The 23,339-nt window shown below is 34.0% G+C and overlaps 1 protein-coding gene across 1 annotated transcript in view; it reads right to left on the reverse strand.

Annotated features, from left to right (window-relative positions):
• nbas (NBAS subunit of NRZ tethering complex) overlaps positions 1-23,339 on the reverse strand; it is a 350,427-nt gene that overhangs the window by 272,021 nt on the left and 55,067 nt on the right. Inside the window, 5 exon segments of the mRNA XM_056480954.1 lie at positions 5,360-5,513; positions 5,589-5,675; positions 14,226-14,362; positions 14,681-14,785; positions 16,995-17,073. Of these exon segments, the coding sequence (XP_056336929.1) occupies positions 5,360-5,513; positions 5,589-5,675; positions 14,226-14,362; positions 14,681-14,785; positions 16,995-17,073 (562 nt within the window).

Genomic DNA, 23,339 nt, shown 5'->3' on the forward strand with positions numbered 1-23,339 from the left:
TCATCCACCATTCCCTAAATTAGTCCACTGATATAGTCTACTTAAAGGAAAGAATCAAATCGAGTAAGTGAATTCAAGCAATGAGCGCACCTGAAGGAATGCTGCTTTGTCTTTGCTTTGCTGGTTGCTAAAAATAGTATAAATAAAATAAAATAAAAACCTTGACAATGTTGTTGAGTACTTTGTGTCATGCAGTGCTGAAATAGTGATCATTTATACAAATGTTAATTTAACCAATAAATAATAAATTATTTTTAAACTTAGACACAATAGTATCTTGTCGTCAGACATGGGAATTCATTCAGTGTGCAAAATCTCAGTGTACTATGGGTATTCTCTAGCCACTGAGTGTTATGCCTGCCAACATTTGTCTCTAAAATTCCAGGAGACCAGAATAACACAGTTGAGAATGTGTAAGTAACTGTACTGTGGTGTTAGTAACTATACTATGGCCTGGGTTTTGGGTGGCCACAGCGATCGTATACTTTATCAAAGTTGGCGCCCCGGGGTTGTTACAGGACCGGGGGCAGGTTGAAATTATGGGTGTTTTCTGGAAGAAATAACAAAATGGGAGGGTGGTGGGAGATGGGTCTGAAATACGGGAGACTCCTAGGAAAAACGGGAGTGTTGGCAGGTATGCTGAGTGTCCATTTATTGTACGTTACACTCGCTATGGCTGCTGCATCAAATATGAAAAAAATAAATACAATTCTGACACAAAACCTTTGATACCTTTGAAAACAAAGCTGCAGCTATCCACAGTCGCTCTCTGACTAATCTTCTAGACTATTCTGTATCAGGCATACGACAAGTTTATATGCATTGCACTCTTCACAATAATTATTGTTTTAAAACAAAAAGTGTAGATTAGTGCTTTACAATCAAAATCAGAAAAGTTAAGATTATTAGTTACCATAACTGTATTAGTTATTAATTACAGTAACTAATTAACTAGTAACTAATAGCCTTTAACAGTTATTATATATAAATAATCTCATATGATCATTACACAACTGGTAAACAGCAAGTACAGATGCTGGCAAAATATGCACAATATACACAATGAAAGTGAATGCTCAAATACCATGCTTTTAACCTATATAGTGTGAACAGATATGTTTTCTTTCATGAAAGACTGTAAAAAAGCCAATAATGACGAAGAGCGTTTTGATTCTAAAACTCCATCTAAAAAACACATCACTGTGTACACCAAGCAAAATCCAACTGAATTAAAAAAAGTACTGAAAAGTGGTGCCAAAGTGGGCGTGGCTATCGGATTGGATTGAGGAGAGTTAAAAACAGTCAACACAGCAGTGTCTTCCAACTCAGACAGCTTCATTGTACTCTTATTGAGTTAAAAGCATCACAGCTTCCCATAAATTCAAAATTGCATGCAACATAATAAAATAAATCCACATAAAATCCACATATATGCCCAGACCACAAACGCACAACCACCTGCATTTGTACTCTGCAAGAAAAATACACTTGAACACGCTGTTGCATCTTTAATTACTTCTAAAGCTTGTTTTGTGGTATAAACAGAAGCTGTCTGACAGGTTTTATCCCACACAGAAACTTTTACAAAAGAAAAAATTAACACTAATGTGCAATCCATGAAAATGTGTGGCAGCTGTACATGCTCACAGTTTTAAAGCAATGCTTGCTGGCATGAAAACTGAAGTAAAAGTCTCTTAGGATAATAAGAACATGCAGTCCCTTGAACAATTATGAGACATCAATGCATCGACCATTACTGTGGTCTTTTGTCACGTCACAATAGGTGAATATCGATACAATGTTGATTTTAAACTGGAAAGTTCCAAATTAGCCAGTTTCCTCCTCTTATTACAACTGTTGTATAAAAAAATAATGATAAAAAAAAATCTATTTAAAAAAAAAAAAGCACAATCTTTGGTTACATAAACCTTACAAACAAAAATCTCTGTTAAATTTCAGCAGAAGTGGTTTAGGGTTTTTTTGATGTTTATTGTATTTTATACTTTGTTTGTAGTAACTAAATACATTTAAAATAGTTTTAAATATTCAGATATTCTGTTTCTGGCATTAAAAGTCCTAATTAGACTTTTAAAGTTAAACCATTTTATTTAAAATACTGTTCAAATGTTGCATGACTTTTGTGTGATATAAGCATTTTAATCTAGAAAGTGCTTATGAAAACAAAATGAACACGTTGTCATTAAATTAAAATGACTTTATGTGAAAGAATTAAAATATTAAAAACTGATGTTCTGAAATTCAGTTTTTTATGCAAGTTTTCATTGAATTTCCTAAGCTGAAAATATAATTTATAACAACAAAAAATGCACTAAATTAGAAGTATGCAAATTAAAAACAATTCATTAGGGGGTCTCAGAATTTTGTACCCTGCAGTAATTGGAGCTTTTACTCAAAAAAAAAAAAAAAAAAAGCCAACTGTGGAAAAATATTTCAGAGCATTTTAGACTTTAGACTTCTAAACCTTTTACAAAATGCATTTTAAGCACCATTAAATAAGAAAAGAAAGAAAGAGAGGAAAAAAAGAGGATATGAACTAGAAAGAAATAAAAAAAAAGTAATACATGGAAAAATATTATAATAAGGAAAACTAGGGAAACAAATAACGAAGACAGAAAAGCCAAAAATAATAATAAAAAAGAACAACAGAAAGATCAAAGAATAACAGACAGAAGAAGCAGAAAAGAAAGAAAGAAAGAAAGAAAGAAAGAAAGAAAGAAAGAAAGAAAGAAAGAAAGAAAGAAAGAAAGAAAGAAAGAAAGAAAGAAAGAAAGAAAGAAAATGACAAAAGAAATCACAAAAAAGGACAAAAGAAAGAAAGGGTGAAAGGATGAAAGAAACGAAAAAGAAAGGACCAAATAAAGATAGAACAAAAGGAAAAAGGCGCAAGAAAAAGAAAGGACAAAAGAAATGATGGCAGATAAAAGGATGAAAGAAAGGATGAAAGAAAATATGAAAGAAAGAACAAAAGGATGACAGAAAAGACAAAAGGACGAAGCAAAGGACGAAAGAAAGGGCAAAAGGATGAAGGAAAGTACAAAAGGATGAAGGGGCAAAAGGATGAAGGACTAGAGAAAGGACAAAAGAATGAAAAAGGACGAAAGAAAGGACAAAAAAGACAAGGATGAAAGCAAGCATGAAAGAAAGGACAAAAAGACGAAAGAAAGGATGAAGGAAAGAATGACAAAGGATAAAAGGATGAAAGAAAGAACAAAAGGATGAAAGAAAATATGAAAAAGAATGAAAGAAATGACAAAATGACGAAAGAAAGGAAAAAAAAGGACTAAATAAAGAAAAAACAAAATGAAAAAGACGCAAGAAAAAAGGACGAAAGAAAGGACAAAAGGATGAAAGGACTAAAGGATGAAGGACTAGAGAAAGGACGAAAGAATGAAAAAGGACGAAAGGATGAAAAAAAGGACAAAAGGACGAAAGAAAGGACAAAAAAAGACAAGGATGAAAGAAAGCACGAAAGAAAGGACAAAAAGACGAAAGAAAGGATGAAAGAAAGGACAGGATAAAAGGTTGAAAAAAAATATGAAAAAAAATGAAATAAATGACAAAATGACGAAAGAAAAGACAAAAAGGACAAAAGAAAGAAATGGCGAAAGGATGAAAGAAACGACAAAAAGAAAGGACCAAATAAAGATAGAACAAAAGTAAAAAGACGCAGAAAAAAGAAAGGACAAAAGAAAGGATGGCAGAAAGGATAAAGGATGAAAGAAAATATGAAAGAAAGGACAAAAGGATGAAAGGATGAAAGAAAATATGAAAGAAAGGACAAAAGGATGAAAGAAAGGATGACAGAAAAGACAAAAGGACGAAGCAAAGGACGAAAGAAAGGGCAAAAGGACGAAGGAAATGACAAAAAGATGAAGGACTAGAGAAAGGACGAAGGAATGAAAAAGGACGAAAGGACAAAAAAGACAAAAAAAGACCAGGATGAAAGAAAGCACGAAAGAAAGGACAAAAAGACGAAAGAAAGGATGAAGGAAAGAAAGACAAAAGGATAAAAGGATGACAGAAAGAACAAGGATGAAAGAAAATATAAAAAAGAATGAAAGAAAGGACAAAAAAAAAGGACAAGAAAGAAAGGGCGAAACCATGAAAGAAATGACAAAAAAGGACCAAATAAAGAAACAACAAAAGGAAAGAGACGCAAGAAAAAAAGGATGAAAGAAAGGACAAAGGGATGAAAGGACAAAAGGATGAAGGAGTAGAGAAAGGACGAAAGAATGAAAAAGGACGAAAGGATGAAAAAAGGACAAAAGGACAAAAAGACAAAAGAAAGGATGAAAGAAATGACAAAGGATAAAAAGATGAAAGACCGAAAGGATGAAAGAAAATATGAAAAAGAATGAAAGGACAAAATGACGAAAAAAAAGACAAAGGACAAAAGAAAGAAAGGGCGAAAGGATGAAAGAAACAACAAAAATGGACCAAATAAAGAAAAAATTATGAAAGAATGAAAGGATGGCAGAAAGGATAACGATGAAAGAAAGAATGAAAGAAAAAATGAACGAAAGGACAAGGATGAAAGAAATGATGACAAAAGACAAAAGGACAAAAGGATGAAGCAAAGGACAAAAGAAAGGACAAAAGGATGAAGGAAAGGACAAAAGATCAAAAGGATGAAGGACTAGAGAAAGGACGAAAGAAAGAAAAAAGGACGAAAGGATGAAAAAAAGGACAAAACGACAAAAGAAAGGACAAAAAAAGACAAGGACGAAAAAAAAGATGAAAGGACAAAAAGACGAAAGAAAGGATGAAAGAAAGGACAAAAGAAAGACAGAAAAAATGACAGAAAGGATAAAAGGATGAAAGAAAATATTAAAGAAAGAATGAAAGAAAGGACAAAAATGACGAAAGAAAGGACAATAAAGGACAAAAGAAAGAAAGGGGAAAGGATGACAGAAATTACAAAAAAGGACCAAATAAAGAAACAACAAAAGGAAAGAGACGCAAGAAAAAAAAGGACGAGAGGATGAAAAAAGAACAAAAGGACGAAAGAAAGGACGAAAGAAAAGAAAGAAAGGACGAAAGAAAGAAAGGATGGTGTGGTATGTTGTGGTGTTTGAAAAGCTGCGAGTGGTCTTCTAATGGTTCAGTTGTCTCTCCATTAGTATAGTTGAGAGCAGACAGATACAGCTGATCTCAGAACACTAACAGCCCTCTGGGACAGCAGTAACTGTCACTCACGTAGGAAGCAAATCTTCTGTGAGTCAGATGTGCATCAGTATGTGTATCTGTTTGTTTTTCCAGGCCGGTGAAGTGTCAGTCAAGTAAAAGAGCAAAAGAAAACGCTGCGCTTTGATACGTGTTTGAGTGTCAGCTCTTGTACCTGCCGGGAATGGCTCTCTATGTCCTGTGCCCTGGTCAGGTACCACTCAGTCAGCAGTGTGATGAAGGGGTCGGCGCTTCGAAATCTCTCCAGCTCTGGCTGCTCTTCATATAAGAATTGACAGTCGTCCATTGGGTTGGGCTCCACCACTTCTCTGAAGGACACACACACAGAGAGTCATTGTGATAAACAGAGATTTCAACCACTTTAAGCACCAGTGTGATCTCACCTGCACTCAAGAACTTCACACCAGTCCAGATCTCGGTGTCTACTCTCCTCCCAAGGAATCAAAACCAAATTACCCTTCTTATCCACACTGGAAAGAAAAAACAACAAACAAAAAGCAACAAAGCATTATTGTCTGTCAATAATATGTAAGATTAAAGTGATTAGAATGAAAGCACTGATATTTTTGATTGGAAAGAGACAATAGGGTATACACACAGCTAGTGTTTTTCCCTACCAATAAGCTTACAGTATAAACTTAATGTGACTTTTAAAAATGTTAAGGTTCCTTTTACAGCATCGATGTTGTAATGTAATTAAAATATAATCCGTTAAATAGACTTCATTTAGCATTCATTTAGTTGTTCATGTGATGACAAGCAATTTACACGCACGAGCCATCAGGATCAGCAGGATGTTGTAGAAACTCCACTGAAATACTAGAGTAAAAAAAATTCATAGCTTAAAGACATGGTGCAGAAAAATGGAATTTATTAATTTATTAATTTGCAATGATTCTTGTATATTCTGAGACCCACATAGCAATATAAACGTGGCGGTTTTATAACAGCATATAGTTCACCAGAAGTGCTTTAACTGGGTTACTGAAAATTAAGTCCTTCTGCATATACCCTATTATGAACATTAACTATGATTATTGGTGGCCTTAAATAGATGATTCACCCAAAAATGAAAATTATGTCAACATTCCTAGTATCATTCCATATATATATATACACATATACATATACATATATATCTATACATATATATATATATATATATATATATATATGTATATATATATGTATATATATGTATATATATATATATGTATATATATATGTATATATATATACATATATATCTATACATATATATATATATATATATATATATATAGATATATATATATAGTTGAAGTCAGAATTATTAGACCCCCCGTTTATTTTATTTCCCAAATTTCTGTTTAAAGGAGAGAAGATTTTTTTTTTCAACAAATTTCTAAACATAATAGTTTTAACAACTTATTTGAAGTGAAAGGCTCAACTAAGTTAATAAGGCAGGTTAGGGTAATTAGGCAAATGATAATATTTTTTCTTCTGGAGAAAGTCTTTTTGTTTTATTTCGGCTAGAATAAAAGCAGTTTTAAATTTATTATGAACCATTTTAAGGTCAAAGGTCATTATTAGCCCCTTAAAGCTATTTTTTCGACCGTCTACAGAACAGACCATCATTATACAATAACTTGTCTAATTACCCTAACCTGCCTAGTTAACCTAATTAACCTAGTTAAGCCTTTAAATGTCACTTTAAGCTGTATAGAAGTGTCTTGAAAAATATCTAGTCAAATATTATATACTATCATCATGGCAAAGATAAAAGAAATCAGTTATTAGAAATGAGTTATTAAAACTATTATATATATAATTTATTTATATATTTATATTTTTATTATTTTCTTTTTTTTTTCTTAAAAAAGCGAGAATCTCGTTGTAACTATAATGACAATACAAAACAGTATTGCTGCTTCAGAGTATTTCAGACATGTGGACATTGGAAAAGTGAAGCAAAGCCACACCATACGCAACAACTTTAAAGCATTAGAAAGCATGTTTTTATGTGAAAATGTAACTGATTGGCTGATTTGCTACAATGGCCCTTTTAAATATGAGATCAATGTAGCGAATTTTGACATTTTTGCTGGAGGAGCAGTAAAGGCAGACAGCGTTGTCGCCAAGGTGGCCAGAGCAAACTTTGTGTTCTTATCGAAGGTGGCAAGAGCGTCACAGTAAATGTGTCAAGCGGCTGACATGTACACCTAAAAACAAACCCAACACAGACAACCAAAAACCGAACAAAACAAACACAAAATGGAAAAAACAATACAAATGGCCTACAAACAAAAAAATTTAAGAGAAATTAAACAAAAGCTAAAATAAATAAACTACAATAAAGACAAAAAATAAATACAAAATAAAACCTTCAATAAAAACAAACATCTGAGTTTGAAAAAACTAAATTATAATTAATAAAATTCTATTTTTAAATTAAATAATAATTACCAATAAATGATATGAGCATAAATCTCTAAGCCTAGAATTATAAATTTATAAATCTCTAACTAGAATGATCTATTAACAATCTGATCAATACTTTTAAACAATATTTATACAAAGATAACTCTAAACTTTCTTCAACAGTGTCAGGTTTAAAAAAAAAAAAAAAAAAAAAAAAAAAAAAAAAAGTGTAAAAGAAAACTTAATTTGGCTGTTTCTCTTTCCAGCAGAGACGGCAGATGGCGAGAGACCACTGGTACAGTGCGAGTCCTGCAGCAGTGCTGTTAGCACTCGCAGGCCGGGGAGAGCAGAAAAGCGGTCTCCAGCTGCTGAGCCGTGATGGATGTTCACTGCAGAGGCGACTGACCTCCATAAGAGAGAATGGGTGGAAGGAGGGCGACCGAATCCAATACACTAAATCTATTCTGTCACCCCCATTACTGGAACATTAGGGGGGAAGTTGCAAATGCCCTTCCTCTGTGTTTCTCTCTCTCTCTCTCTTAACACATACACAAACACATCTACTAAATCAGGATAGTATCGAACACAAACACACACAAAAGCATAAACCACATACCTAATTCATTTCTAAATTAGATGGTCCAAATTATTAGCATCCTTGGTTAGTATGAGCTAAAAAGGCTGTGAAAAGTAACTTGTATAGTTTTTTATTTTTATCATGTGTTAAAAAAATGGTTCCACGTTATATTAAGTGGCTTTACTTCTATGTACTTGCATTAAAAATAAATACAATGTACTTAATGTTTTCAAAATATATTGATGAACACTTCTGGTGCTTTTGAGGTATGATACGGGTGATTACAAATGTAATTACATGCATGTATTCAATCATTCGTGTATGCATTTAATCATGCAATTACATGCATGTATTGTAGATGTAATTGCATGATTAAATGCATAAATGTATGAGGCCATTTAATATAAAGTGGGACCAAAATTTTTATTAACAAATAGTTTTAACTTAACATTAAAATAAAGTAACTGAAAGGTGGGGGAAAGGGGTCTCATCATGAAGTAAAGTCTTTCTCCAACACATGCGAGTCGAAACTATTGGCACATTTTAATTCAATCATTTTTGCAACCTCCATTTGGCCAGACACCAGGTCTGAGTGTCTCCTGTAATGCTTGATAAGGTTGAAAGAAACATGGAAAGAGGTTAGAAAGCCCTTCTTTACAGTATCTCCCCAGATCCTTCATGTTCTCTGTCCCATGGTGATGCTCTTTAGGTCCAGCCATGGGTTATTGTAAAACTTCTAGTATAGGCAGTCAGGTTTTTCCATTTCTTTTATCTGTTGGTATTTGACAGAATTCGTGATGCCGTGTCCAACAACATGTCTAGGGCATTTGGCAGAAAAACTTTATTGATCCTGTGATATTTAATTGTAGACTTGGGGTGTACAACAGTATCCCCGTGTACAACAAGCCCACCTTGTGCATTTGTTGCTAAAAGCTTTTTTTTTTTGCTTGTTTTGTCGCAGAGAAATGTTTTTGTGAAACAACTGTAGTGACTAAGATGCTCTTTGTTGTTGTTTTTTTAATTACCATTTACAGTGCTCAGCATAAATGAGTACATCCCATTTTGAAAATGAATATTTGTATCCATTTCCCAGTAAATATGGGTCATATATATTGGTGCATTTAAACAAAACAGATTTATTAAACAGATATACAGTCAAAGTCAGAATTATTAGCCCGCCTGTTTATTTATTTCACCAATTTCTGTTTAACGGAGAGATTTTTTTCAACATTTCTAAACATAATAGTTTTAATTACTCATTTCTAATAACCGATTTATTTTATCTTTGCCATGATGACAGTAAATAATATTTTACTAGATATTTTTCAAGACACTTCTATACAGCTTAAAGTGAACTAGGTTAATTAGGTTAACTAGGCAGGTTAGGGTAATTAGGCAAGTTAATGTATAATGATGGTTTGTTCTGTAGACTATCAACAAAAAAATATATATAGCTTAAAGGGGCTCATGATTTTGACCTTAAAATGGCTTTTAAAAAATTAAAAACTGCTTTATTCTAGCTGAGATAAAACAAATAAGACTTTCTCCAGAAGAAAAAAATACTTTCAAAAATACTTTTTTTTCACTGTAAAAATGTCCTTGCTCTGTTAAACATCATTTGAGAAAAAAGAAAAAGAAATTCAAAGGGTGCTAATAATTCTGACTTCAACTGTATTTACTAAAATAATATTTTAGTCACAGAACATTTTTAGAAATGGAAATTTTAAATTAAAAATTAAAATTTTTATATATTTTTTGTTTCCCTTAATTTTTGCTACTTTTGAAAATGTTATTTAATATTCTTCCCTAACATAGAAATTGGGGCTGCAAATTTTTGAACCATTAATGTAAGTTATTTTGTTAGATAAGCTCCAGATTTGGCTACAGTACTGACTAAACTAATGTATATGCACAAATATAATATAAAGCATCCTATAGAAAATATTAATTTAATTGAGAGATTTGTGGGGGGTGTATTCATATATGCTGAACACTGTAATTATTTATTTGGAGATTTTCTGATCCTAAAACTTAATTTCTGCAAATCTCCAGCTGTAAACCTTGGAGAGGGTTTTGTTATTCAAACTACCCTCCTCGCTAGCTGGGATTCCATCACCCTGGGGTAATGTGCATTTTGAAATTTTGCATGAGAAATAAGTGATGGAAATAAATTAATTAAAAGCATATATTAGCTTGAGGTGGTTTTGGACTTGGTAGAAATTGGTTAATGCAAATAATGGGAGATGGAAACACATTTGGAAAATAAAATCTAATAGCAAATATTACATCTATAGCTGTGTCTCATTTTAGAGGATGCATCCTCAGAAGGATGTATTCGAAGGGCGCTGCGTCATTGCGGCGCGACAAAGGCTGTCTCAATCAAAAGAGAGCCTCAGACAAGGCTCCTTCAAATGCAGTCTCCAAATGCATCCTTCATTTCCCAGGTAATAAAAGATACAACCGGTGGATCCTTTGTGACCTTAAAAGTCCCAAGATTCAGAGCTGATAACAGCAGGACGTTTTTAAAAGAGAATTTTACTTGGATATCTAAACATGTTAAAAAACAAAAAGAGTATGACATGTCTCACTAAAAAGTGATTTTATAGACAGTTTACATTTTTATTTGCACATGTATGGAAAAAAGGAATTATATTTCCAGCTTTTGTAAATCTTACTTTGCCTTCAGATTGCTTAAAATAAGTTTTAAAATCACTTTGAAAAAAAAAGTCATAACAAATGTTATTACCGCTTATTAACGGCAGCTGTTACGGTTGCTAGGTGATGCGATCTGTCCTCTGTAAGCTTGATTGTCTCTTTTCAAAACGCTCAGTTTCTTCGAAGGACTCACCTTTGAAGCCTGCATCCTTTGGAGGATGCAGCCTCTAAAATGAGACACAGCTTATGTGACTTCATTAAGCTTGCCTTGTTTACTATAGGTTACTAGGTTACTAATACTACAGACAGACACTCTAACTTGATGGAAATCCACTTAATTCACATTTGGAATATTGTACTCTCAAAATTTGAAATTCATATTATGATGAAAACCCGATGACTGTGAAGACAATACAGAGGCTCATCCTCTTTCAGGCATATTCATAAAATCTCCATTGGATTAAAACTTATTAATTACTGGCCTAATGGTCTAAATTGGATTAAACTGCTTTACTTACTTTCTTTGCAGCCACTTTCTATTTTGTAAAGCTCAACAACGTTTTGCTGCATATCACAGAATTAAAATCTTTGCCTTTACTCATTGTAGATGAACGACTTTGTGTTCTTTATAGTCAGGGTTTCAGCAGCTTTCACTAAGTTATATTTAAGAATTTTTAAGACCCTTATGAATCAAATTTTAGACTCATACAGGGCAAAACACTTAGGAGTTTTTCAAATGGTCCAAATAGAAAATATTTATATTTGCCCTATCTAAATATTTATTATAAATGTAATACTTTTAATAATACAATGATAATTTAATAATAACAAATTTAAATAATTTAAATATTACTTAGCAAAATATTTTAAATATTGTGTCAAAAAAAGAAAGCTCTAGTTCATGTAAATAAACTAAATGTATGCACAACAGTCTGTCCAGGTCAGTATCTTCAGCAGTAAACACACTGGAAACTTTTAAACAAATATTATTATGAGGAAAATAATTAAACCATTTTGGTAAACAGAGTTAAAAAAGACATTTTAAATAAAAAGTTAAAGTTTTATTGAGCTGGACTGTTGATGATTGTATGGGTGTTAATGGCCAGATTGGGTAGCTATACTGTACATGAACAAATGAAAATTAGGACCAGTTTAAAAAGATTTAAGACCTACAACACCATACTTGAGTAGATGTATGACTTTAGGCCTAAAATTCTGTTTTTGAGATTTAAGACATTAAGACCCCGTGGAGACCCTGATATTTATACTCCTGTGAAAAAGAAACTATGACAAGATTTGTGTTCTTTTAGGGTGAGTACAAGCATACAAATGAAAATATGATGTAAATATAAATCAGACATAGTCAATTTTAAATATTTTTAAGGGTGCCAATAATTTTGACCACTAAGTATTGCAGTATTTTTTTCAAAAGTGTTTAAATATAGGATTTAGTGATTTTTTTTTTCTTAAATGAAAGCTAAAAAGAACATAAAAAGCAAATTTCTGTCAACAGCATTCCTTTGCTCTCATCTGCATACCAATAATCGTGACCATGACCGTAAGAACAAAACTGCAGCACAAGCTTTCGGCACAGTGTATGCATAGGTGTTGAAGCTATTGCCTGTTTCCTCTGTTTTGCTATTTTTCCTGTGTATATTTAGAGCTAGCAATTACATCAGTCTTTCATGTCTGAGTTCTGAGGGCGTCAAAAAAACGACTGCGCACTATTCGTGTGTGTCATCGGTGAATGAGATCTGCACGAATCCCTAAGGACGTCTTACCCGATGCCACAAAAGCGTTCAGCATATTAGTGCCTTCAAATCTGTAAAATCTCCTTCCTTCTTCTACCAGGAGTTGAAATGAAAATTAAAGCTAAAGTGAAGTCTATTTTAAGAACGCCGTCAAAAAAAAAGGCTGCTGAAAGTAATTATGACAAATCGCTCGTGTAATTCTACGGATGTTATATACAGCTGTCTGCCACTCGTGATTAATTGCTCCTTAAACACACATCAAGCTAAACCGAGTTTCTAAATTAAACCACTTTCCCCCTTTTGTACTGGCAGCAGTGGCACAATAGTAAAACACAAAAAACGTGGGTATGAACTTGTCGGTCTGCTTGTACCAGAGAGGTCAGTGATTTAATCTTAGTGACTGTCTCCGGATATCTGATGTTTGACATTTAAGATGTCTGAGCTCAAGACGTGTTCGCTCTTAAATGTAACGGCTCTGTGTTACACATTGCTCTGAACTCAAACACCCGAGGTCTTTCCAAGTAAGCTGAGATCTGTCTGTTCTGCACTTTATGAGTAGAAATCTTTCTTTCTGAAGAAGTTGAAAGCTTAGAGGGGTCATATTATGCCCCTTTTCACTGCATTTAATACAAGTCTCAAGTGTCCTCTGAATGTGTCTGTTAAGTTGCAGCTCGAGGATCATCTATTATTCCATGCAGTAAATGCCCCTTTTTGGGTGGAAGCAAAAACATGCTGCTTTTGAGTGTATCGAAGCTTAATTATTATTAGGAATATGCATTACTAAGAACTTAATTTGGACTTAAAAGGCGATTCTATCAACATTACAATTTTTTTTAAACCCACAGAATGCAATTTTTTCAAATGGTTCTCAGCCAAATAATCAAGAATCATCTCAGACTAGTTTCTTAAACATGACGATGAGCTCACTGTACTTAAATGACCTCCACAATCACCAGATCTCAATCCAATAGAGCAGCTTTGGGATGTGGTGGTACGGCATATGCATCATGAATGTGCAGCCGACAGTCTGCAGCAATTGCATGATGCTATCATATCAGTATGGACCAAAAACCCTGAGGAATATTTTCAGGACGTTTTGAACCTATGCCACGAAGAATTAAAGCAGTTCGGAGGGCAAAATGGGGTCCAACCCGGTACTAGTAAAGTGTACCTAGTAAAGTGGCCGGTGAGTGTTTTTAAGTTATTTTAATTTCTACTAGATTTATTGTTGGCGAACATAAGACACTTCTTTTCATAAAACCTTTTATTAACCCCAAACATCTGAATGTTACTAGCAGCTACACACACCTCTTCAGGAAGGCAAACGGTGCTTTAGTATTTTTAGCCAGCAGGTAACCTCACAGCCTGCAGTTATTTCCCAACTTTAAGGTCTCGAAAGACTTAAGCGCATATGTATATGGCGCACAGCGAAATGTCTCATTTACATAATCAACTCGCTTTAAACTTTAAACCAGCGACTCATTTGGTCATATAGCAGACAGTGCCTAATAACCTCCTTCAGTGGACCCGTCATAAGAAAATGACCTTTTCCCGTTAGTCTCTTTTAAAAAAGATTTATGTGGGTTTTGTTTATCCTGTTCACGGTAGATTGCCATCCTCTAATAAGTAACTCTTACCCAGCCTTAGGCAGAAGGTCGGAGTACTCGTGAGGAGAAGTGGTTTCTGGGAAATTGCAGAGGATGGCTAGCCGATGCTGGAGCAACTCTGCGCCGTGGTAAGTGAAGAGAATATCCAACGCCTGCACGTTACTCTCCTGGGAAGAAGAAGATTGATGGAGATAAATAATTAATGGACGATTTATGAGACAGAACTAACTACGGACAGCTTTATGCTCTGCAGCGATATTTCCCCACATTACAAGCCTTTGCATTAGGCAGGTGACCATATTTCAGGCATCGACACTTGAAAATACTCACAGAATAAGAGGGGAATCCATATTTTACCCCACACACACATGCTAGTGAGGGCGCACACACTTTTGCACTAAACTGTGGGATGGTGACTATAACTCACACCTTGGGTTACAGACTTGCACGTCATGAGCGGAGAACAAAGGAAGAGAGAGATTTACCCTTGCGTATGTTCTTGCTGACAGAACAATATTCTGATTGCGGAATTTCTTAAAAAACTCAGCATCAAACCGCTGCTCTGCCGCATGAGGTCCACCCAGAATCTCCTACAGAAAAAGAAAGAGTGATGAGAAAGGATATGAGAAAAAGAGAGAGAGAAAAGAAAGCAAAACAAACACGAGAGTTCAGGAGAAGGTCTCACGCATGTGTGCCTGAGGTAAATCCTCCCAGTCCACACTGCTGACATTTATCGCTTTGACATTTACAATTACAGCCTTTAAGTCGACAGGGCCGACGCGTGTATGTGTGTGTATGAGCTCACGTGTGTGTGTGTAATGTCTCAGAGGTCTGGTTACATTCAGGACTATTCCCAAAGAAATCAATTACACATGAAGACCCTGACAAAGGCCATCCATCACAATATGAGCAGGACATTAGCTATGCGATAGGATGAAACAATGATACACTCCTGCTGATGACTATTAAATTGAAACAAAGCATTAAGATTTGAAGTAGTCACGCATTGATCATTTTATTCATCAGATGGTAATGCTAGAATGATTTAGATGTTTGACAGATTATGGTTTAGATCATTTAAATGATTTATTAGAAGTTAAAGGTGGAATGTTTCATTTTATTATCATTTTTTCAATAATATACATGTATGAAATATAAAAGACCACTAGAAAAAGCTCAGTCTACTCTGGAATTAAGATTTATAGTTATGTGTTTGAATAAAACGTCATTTTAATTTTATTCTGTAAACTACTGAGGGCATTTCTACGACATAAATTAACAAAGATGATACAGTACCATACTTTTGAAACGAAAAATAGAAAATAAATATTTGCTATATGGATAAATAATATATAATATAGTTTTAAAAAAAAAGGTAACTGTTTTAAAAAAAAAATTATAAAAAGTTAACAATAAATAAATAAATAAATAAATAAATAAATACATCACAATTATAATTTTTACGCTTAGTAAATTTCTTCTCTGTACAAATAAACACCCACCGGCCATTTATTGGTTGAAGTGTTCAATTGTTCAACACTATAATGAACCACAACTGAATAACTGAATAAGAACAATGAAATAAAAAAATTTTAACTGGTTTTCAGAAAATGCATCTTTAATGTCTATATCTTAACATAAACAATACAAGTTTAACATGAATTATATAAACAAGTACAAAAGCTTGAAAGGTCTTTAAGTTCATTATGACAAAATAAAATGACATTCAAAATAGTCTCTGAAAACAAGTCAATCCTCTGCAGTGCTCAATTTATCTTGCTCTGCAAATATATATATATATATATATATATATATATATATATATATATATATATATATATATATATATATATATATATATATATATATATATATATATATATATGGGGGGGAGGTACAGTTAAAGTCAGAATTATTAGCCACCCTGAATTATTAGCCCCTTGTTTTTTTTTTTACCCAGCTTCTGTTTAATGTAGAGAAGATTTTTTTCAAAGACACTTCTATGCAGCTTAAAGTGACATTTAAAGGCTTAACTAGGTTAATTAGGTTAACTAGGCAGGTTAGTGTAACCAGGCAAGTTATTATATAATGATGGTTTGTTCTGTAGACAGTCGAAAAAAAAATTTGCTTAAAGGGTCTAATAATTTTGACTGTAAAACAGTTCATAAAAATTTTAAAACTGCTTTTATTCTAGCCGAAGTAAAACAAATAAGACTTTCTCTAGAAGAAAAAATATTATCAGACATACTGTGAAAATGTTCTTGCTCTGTTAAACATCATTTGGGAAATATTTAAAAAAGAAAAAAAATTCAAGGGGGGCTAATAATTCTGACTTGTATTTTTGGGTGGTTCTGCCCAGGGTGCCATTTAAACTAGAACCACCTCTGCCCTACACAGTGTAAAAATTCAGCATATTTAGATTGACTTTAGTCTTGACTAAGAGCGGTTGAATGACTTTTATCCTGGGAGCACTGTACAAAGATGGCGGCAGTATTGACGCATGCTCAGGGCCCGTTTGCTATATCTAATGTATACATCAATGCGTCAGACCCAGAGATCAGCTGAATGGGTTCAAAAGTGGTAAAACTAAACAATTTAACTACTGACAACTTGTAATGAAAAATTCTCAATCGTAAAATTTCCAAAAAATTGGAGTATTCTCTTAATAAATTAGCAAGGATATGGTTTAAATTAAAACTCTTCTTCTGATGAATAAACTGAGTGTTTCCATTTCTGGCTGAACGATCCCTTAGTAGCCATACACAAAACAAAACTAAAACTATCTGGAGAGTGTTATACCTCATAAGTGGCCAAGCGGTCCAGATAGCAGAGAAGCTTGAGTCTACTCCTGCAGAGCTCCTTCTGCTCCAGAGTCAGTCTGGAAAAACAAAACGCCAACAAGATTAAACATGCAAGCACAGTCTTTTCTGGAGCTTATCGGCATGCATCTGTTTCAGAGAGCTGCTGCTAATATCCATGAAAGCGCTGTAATGAAATAAACCTTCACACGTTCTGGGGGAAGGGCGGAAGGTTTGACAGCATGTATGTAGAGGCTTACTGATATAATGAAAGGCATTACAAGAAAACGTGGACGAACGGGACGATTTGAAATAGGGGACAAAATGCAGTGCTGAAAGGCTACTGAGCCATTATAGACCCAGATTAGGTCATCAAAGACAGGCTAATGCGAGGCGACCGCTGCCTGATTGCCTGGATGCCCGTGCGAGTGCGCGCGTGTATCAGTCAGGGTGAGGATCCGCAGAAGGCAATTACAATCTCATCTCATTCTCCCTGCATTACTGCGGAAACTCGAGCATCCCGTCGTATGTGAATGAGAGCAACAGCGCACAGATCATTGGACTGGGGGAGAATATTGAACTGCAGGATGTTATCGCAATGCAAACATGATAAAAGAAGATTGAAAGAATAGCCTTTGCATAAACACACTCGTCCGTGAACGCTTGGTGCGCTTCTTTTGCCGGCCTATGCACACTAGAGCAATTGTAATTACTTCAGACATACTGATTGTAATGAAACTAAAGCAGACTTCAATGCCGCCTCAAGTGTTTATGGATGGTCTGATTGTAGGGAAGGATTTTTAAAAGCATGCAGCACTGGCAACGCGGCTGTAAGTTCACTTAACTGCTAGTGTGTTGAAGGTCACTTGTCTTTAAAGCATCAAAACGCAACATACTGACTATTGACGTGATCACGCTTGGGGAAAAAGAAAATAATAACCATTTAAGGACTTGTAAAAATGCACCGAGGAATGTCTTAGCAGCATAGCAGGCAGTTTTTCTGAGAGGAAAAAATGGATTTATTATTGATTTGTCAAAGGATAAAATGTAGGTATAAAAAGGTGCACTGGCTAGAAATATCAGACATCACCAATATAAAAAAAATTGCAATCAAATGCTTTTTTTATACATTTTGATTTGAGTTTGACCATTTTTTTAACAAAACAAGATTCAAAATGTCATTGCATTGATTAAATGTTATTAAATTACATCACTGCAGCATTTTTGCAACATAAACACCTTTACTTTTCATTTAGGTATTCTTCCTGGCCTCAAAATTAAGATGTTTATCCATAACTTTATACAGTAAGATAAAATATATTTCAGTAATTTTTATTATTAGTACTTTTAAAACACAATTGACCTCAGACACTTTTAATGCTACATTGCAAAAAAACATTTGGATACAGATTAGATACTGACTTCCACAGTATATATATTTTTCCTACTAATATTGTCAAAGGCTAAAGTTTTCCAACATTCTTATAAATATCTTCTTTTGTATTCAACAAAAGAAAGAAACTCAAACAGATTTTGAACAAGTGGTGAGTAAGTAAATGGAGATTATGTATAACACTACTAGCGTAATAAACTACGAACTAGCTGTAGAATTTGGCTTTAGGGTTTGGGAAGGATTAGGGATGCAGGATAAGATCATACTTATAACTTCTAATGAACAATTAATAATTTGATAGCAGGTAATAAGCCAGTAGTTAATAGCATTAATTGTGACAAACTGAAATGTTACTCTATTATTTATTCTAAATGAAAGGAACAGTACACCCCAAAATGAAAACATAATCGGTAACACTTTAGTTTAGGTCACAATTCACAGTATAAACTAACCATTAACACTACAAGCTTAATAAACTACTAATTATCTGTTTATTAATAGTTAGTAAGGTAGAAGTTGGCTTTAGGTTTTGAGTGGGATTATGCATGCAGGATAAGATCATACTTTATAACTACTATTTATAACTATCATTGGTGTTACCAATAATAATAGCTTCACAAAAAAGGTAGATAATAAACAAAAAGAAATTGGTTTATCAAAACCATTTACCAATACAGCATGGCAACATTTGCAAGAAAGAAACAAACATAGATAAGCATGTAAATATTAGAGTGAATTCTAAAAATCATGGATTGTAACTAAAATGTTATAGATCAAATTTTTTTTTTAATTGTTACCCATTTGAGATGAAAATTAGCAAGGAAAAATTAAGTATTACACTGTAATAATGAACCCAAATAAATCAAAATACAAAATTATTTAAATTAATTTTGAAAATTATTACATAACGTATCACACATTGTTAAAAAGAAGTTTAAAAAGAAGTTTTAAAATATTAATAATAGTACAAAAATAAAATAATAGCAATTATTAATATTAAGTATGACAACTGATATGCACCACTCCATGTAGAACCATGCAGACTCTGCAAACCATTATGGGAAAGGTGCAAATCAGAGCCACAGGCAGATTGAGAATAGGATTTCTTTTAGGATTATGAGAAGTTTTTTTTTTTTTAGCATTTTCTTGACTCCACTTGAAGTCGTGAATTAAAGCTAAAGAAACTGCTTCTAATTTATTCATATTTAGTCAAAAAAATTCTTGTGATATATACTTTAAAATAGACCAACATTATTTTAACATTACTCAATATTACTCAAACTGTTACACAGAGAACATACGTTAACAAAAAAACTAAACAATAATGGCCCTGCATTAAAACCCCTGCTCCATTTTTAGATTTTATTTTAAGAACACAATTTAAAACAGGCAGCAAACGTAAGGCTGAAATGATCTCGCAAACTACAGCACGTCTGAAAAGAGTCTGTGTTAGAGCTGAATTAACTGCAGGCGGTGTCATTTTCAATGGGAGAATATCACTGTGAGTCTGAAGCCTGATTGACAGGCAGACATTGTTAAGGGGAATCACTATCAAAATATGCAGTGTAGCTGTAATGCTGAAAGAAGAGAAAAGCCCTGAACTTTCTATCACTCTCGAATGTACTCACCCCTTCAAATAAAACCCAGCGGGGTCTGATCGATACAACCTCCTCCTTGGCTGTAATGGTGGCGTAGTTAAAAAGAAATTAACAGAATGATGATTGTCTTTTTTGCAGTTGCATTACCACAGCTGAACGGCGAGAGGAATTGAAGTACATCTCATTAGAGTCGCTCTTTCTGTCTCAATGTTGATGTTCTTGTCTATTTTCCATCTCCATTGCTGTTTATCGTTTTTTTTTTTTTTCTCACAATCACTTTTATCACCTTTAGCTACCTTTGTTTCAGATTTTCCTGCTGTCTCGCCACTATTTCTACATTTTTCATTTATTTTTCTCAGTCGATCCCTCAGTGGATTTTAAGGGACGTCATACAGAGAGCCGTATTAACACACACATTAAATATGCTGACTGCATGCAATCAAACAGCCTGAGGAGTGAAATCAAAATGGGGGTTTTGAGGCTTTTAGCACGTCTGCTGGTTTTGAAACCAACCATATGCCAAGTCTATGAGTGTATATGGTAATTTTAAGCTGAGAAAATATTAACATATTTTTAGCTTTAGTTTTGGAGTGCAAAGTATAGCATGTTTAACGCTTAACGTACAGCATGTTTAAATCTTTTTTTAATATATATAGTTCAACGCATAGTCACTATTTACTCATACTTCTCTTGTTCAAAACCTATTTGAGTTTCTTTTATCTGTAGAACACCAAAGAAGATATATTGAAGAATTCTGGCACCCGTTGACTTCAATGGTATTTGTTATCCTGCTATGGAAGTCAATGGGTGCCAGCAACTAGCATTCTTCCACATATCTTCTTTTGCATTCAACAGAAGAAAGAAACTCATGAAGATTTAAAACGACATGAGGAAAAAGTAAATGATGAGCTAATTTGAAATCTGTGAACCATCCTTTTAAAAAATTACACTTAAATTAATAAGTGTTCATCTTTGAATCGTTATATTAATGTACTTGTCAATTCTCTCTCTCTGTCACTTTTTATCTTTTCACACAAAAAACATAGAACCGGCATTGGTTTTATCATCTCTTTAACTATATCTGATACTGTTTATCCTGTGTCAATGAACGCAGCGTTGCAATATGTTTAAATTGTCCCCTTATATACAAAGAAGGTATGTGACTTGGGTAAGTCCACAAATTCTCTAGAAATGGTTGTACAGGTCTATTTCCAACTCTAGGAAGTATGGTATGATATGATTGGAACATGATATAGTTGGTATTGACCACATTTGGAAGAGTTGTGAACATTAATGAGCTCATGCACAAATTCTCCGAAAATAGTTAAGGTCTGTTTCCAACTCTAGGAAGTATATGATATGATTGGAAGATGATATGGTTGGTATTGTCCATATTTGGAAGGGTTGTGATTATTAATGAGCTCATGCACAAACTCTCCATAAATGGTTTTATGGGTTCATTTCCAACTTTGGGAATTATGGTATGATATGGTTTGTATTGACCATATTTGGAAGGGTTGTGAATTTAAATGAGCTCTGGTCTGATGCTCCAGCTGCTCGTCTGAGTGCCAAATATTCGTACTTATGCAGACATTTGCATTTAGAGTTGTATTTTGTGTTTTTAATGTTTATGAAAAGGAAGGCAGAAATTAACTCCAGGAAAAATAACCGTAAAAGCTGAGTGATATGACACGATGCATAAACGTGCATTGAACACTTATATCCAGCATATGTGCATACTGTATGTTTGTTGCCTCTTTCACAATGTACATGTTAAACTGACAAGCGATGCATTTAAACAGATCGTCAGAGTTTGTGTTTTGTTCCGATTGGGCTTTTTTTTACACCAGGATTTGACATCCAAGAGATTTATTCAAGAAAACAATGGTGTTTGAGGGTTAGGTATGTAATTTCTAAATATATAATACATTAATTCAAATAAAGGTACATTAACACAGGCATTACCCATGTGGACTGCAAGCAAAATAAATAAATACAATAGCCTGAGGAGCGAAATCAAAATTGGAGTTTTGTGATTTAGTATATCTACTAGCTTTGCTCCAAAATTATGTAATTCTCTCCCCAGACCATTCTGGCTCATCACTGCTCAAAACAAATTTGTTTTCATAAAGCTTTCCTTCTTAAGTTGATTTGGAGTTTATACACATCATTTATATGTTACTTTGATGTCTAGTGTTTTCGTTATTTCCTGCATCAATGTTTGACATTGTCTAGTATGCTATTGTTTGATGTTGTCTTTAGTTATTTATTCATTCATAATTTTTTTTTTAGGCCTAGTCCCCCCCCCCATTAATCCAGGGTCGCCACAGCGGAATAAACCGCCAACTTATCCAGTATATGCTTTACTCAACGGATGCCCTTGCAGCTACAACCAATCATTGGCAAACATCCATACACACTCACACGCATACACTACAGACAATTTAGTTTACCCAATTCACCTATACCACATGGAGTACCCTGAGGAAACCCAAGCGAACATGGGGAGAACATGCAAACTTCACACAGAAATGCCAACTGACCCAGCCGAGGCTCAAACCATAAGCCTTCTTGCTGTGAGGCGATTGTGCTATCCACTGCGCCATTGTGCTGCCCAATTTATTTATTGTACATTTATTTTAGCTCTAAAAAGACACTATGAATAAATCAAATTATTATAGATTTATTTTTTATAATATTATCGTTAACCATACTATTGTGGATCCACAAACATGGAAAATAGATAGTCGTGTTCAACTGTCTTTTAGACACTACTTTTATCATCTCTTTCACAAGCTTTGTTTCTGATTTTCCTTCCATCTTGCCACTATTTCTATATTTTCTCTAAGTCAATCCCTCAATGGATTGCAAAGCATGTCATGCATCATACATACAGACAGCCATATTAACACACGTATTAAATATGCTGACTGCATGCAAACAAACAGCCTGAGGAGTAAACACACACACACACTCCAGTTTCAAACCGCTGGCGGAAACGTACAGTAATTAAGTGCAAATTAGATACAGTTCTGTGTGATATGCATGGAAAGCAAGTGTGTACTTGTTTAACGTTGTTACACTATGAAAAATTAGGCAATTCCGTGTGTGTGTAAACAAGTGTGTTTCGATTAGTGTGGAGTATACAGCAAATGTTAGCCAATCTTTGTTTTTGTTTTTGGGGAGTGGGGGGGGGGGGGGGGGGGGGGTCTGTATCTTCCTCACACCTCCCCATTGAGTGTGTGAGCGTTCATAATTTGTGTTCACAGAGGGCTCTTTCATTAGGGCCTCTTGGGCAAAGCACAACAGAGGCATAAATTACCTTATGCAGATTAGAAATAAATCTATAAACGGC

Source organism: Danio aesculapii, chromosome 20, assembly GCF_903798145.1.
Source record: "Danio aesculapii chromosome 20, fDanAes4.1, whole genome shotgun sequence".
Classification (NCBI taxonomy): domain Eukaryota; kingdom Metazoa; phylum Chordata; class Actinopteri; order Cypriniformes; family Danionidae; genus Danio; species Danio aesculapii.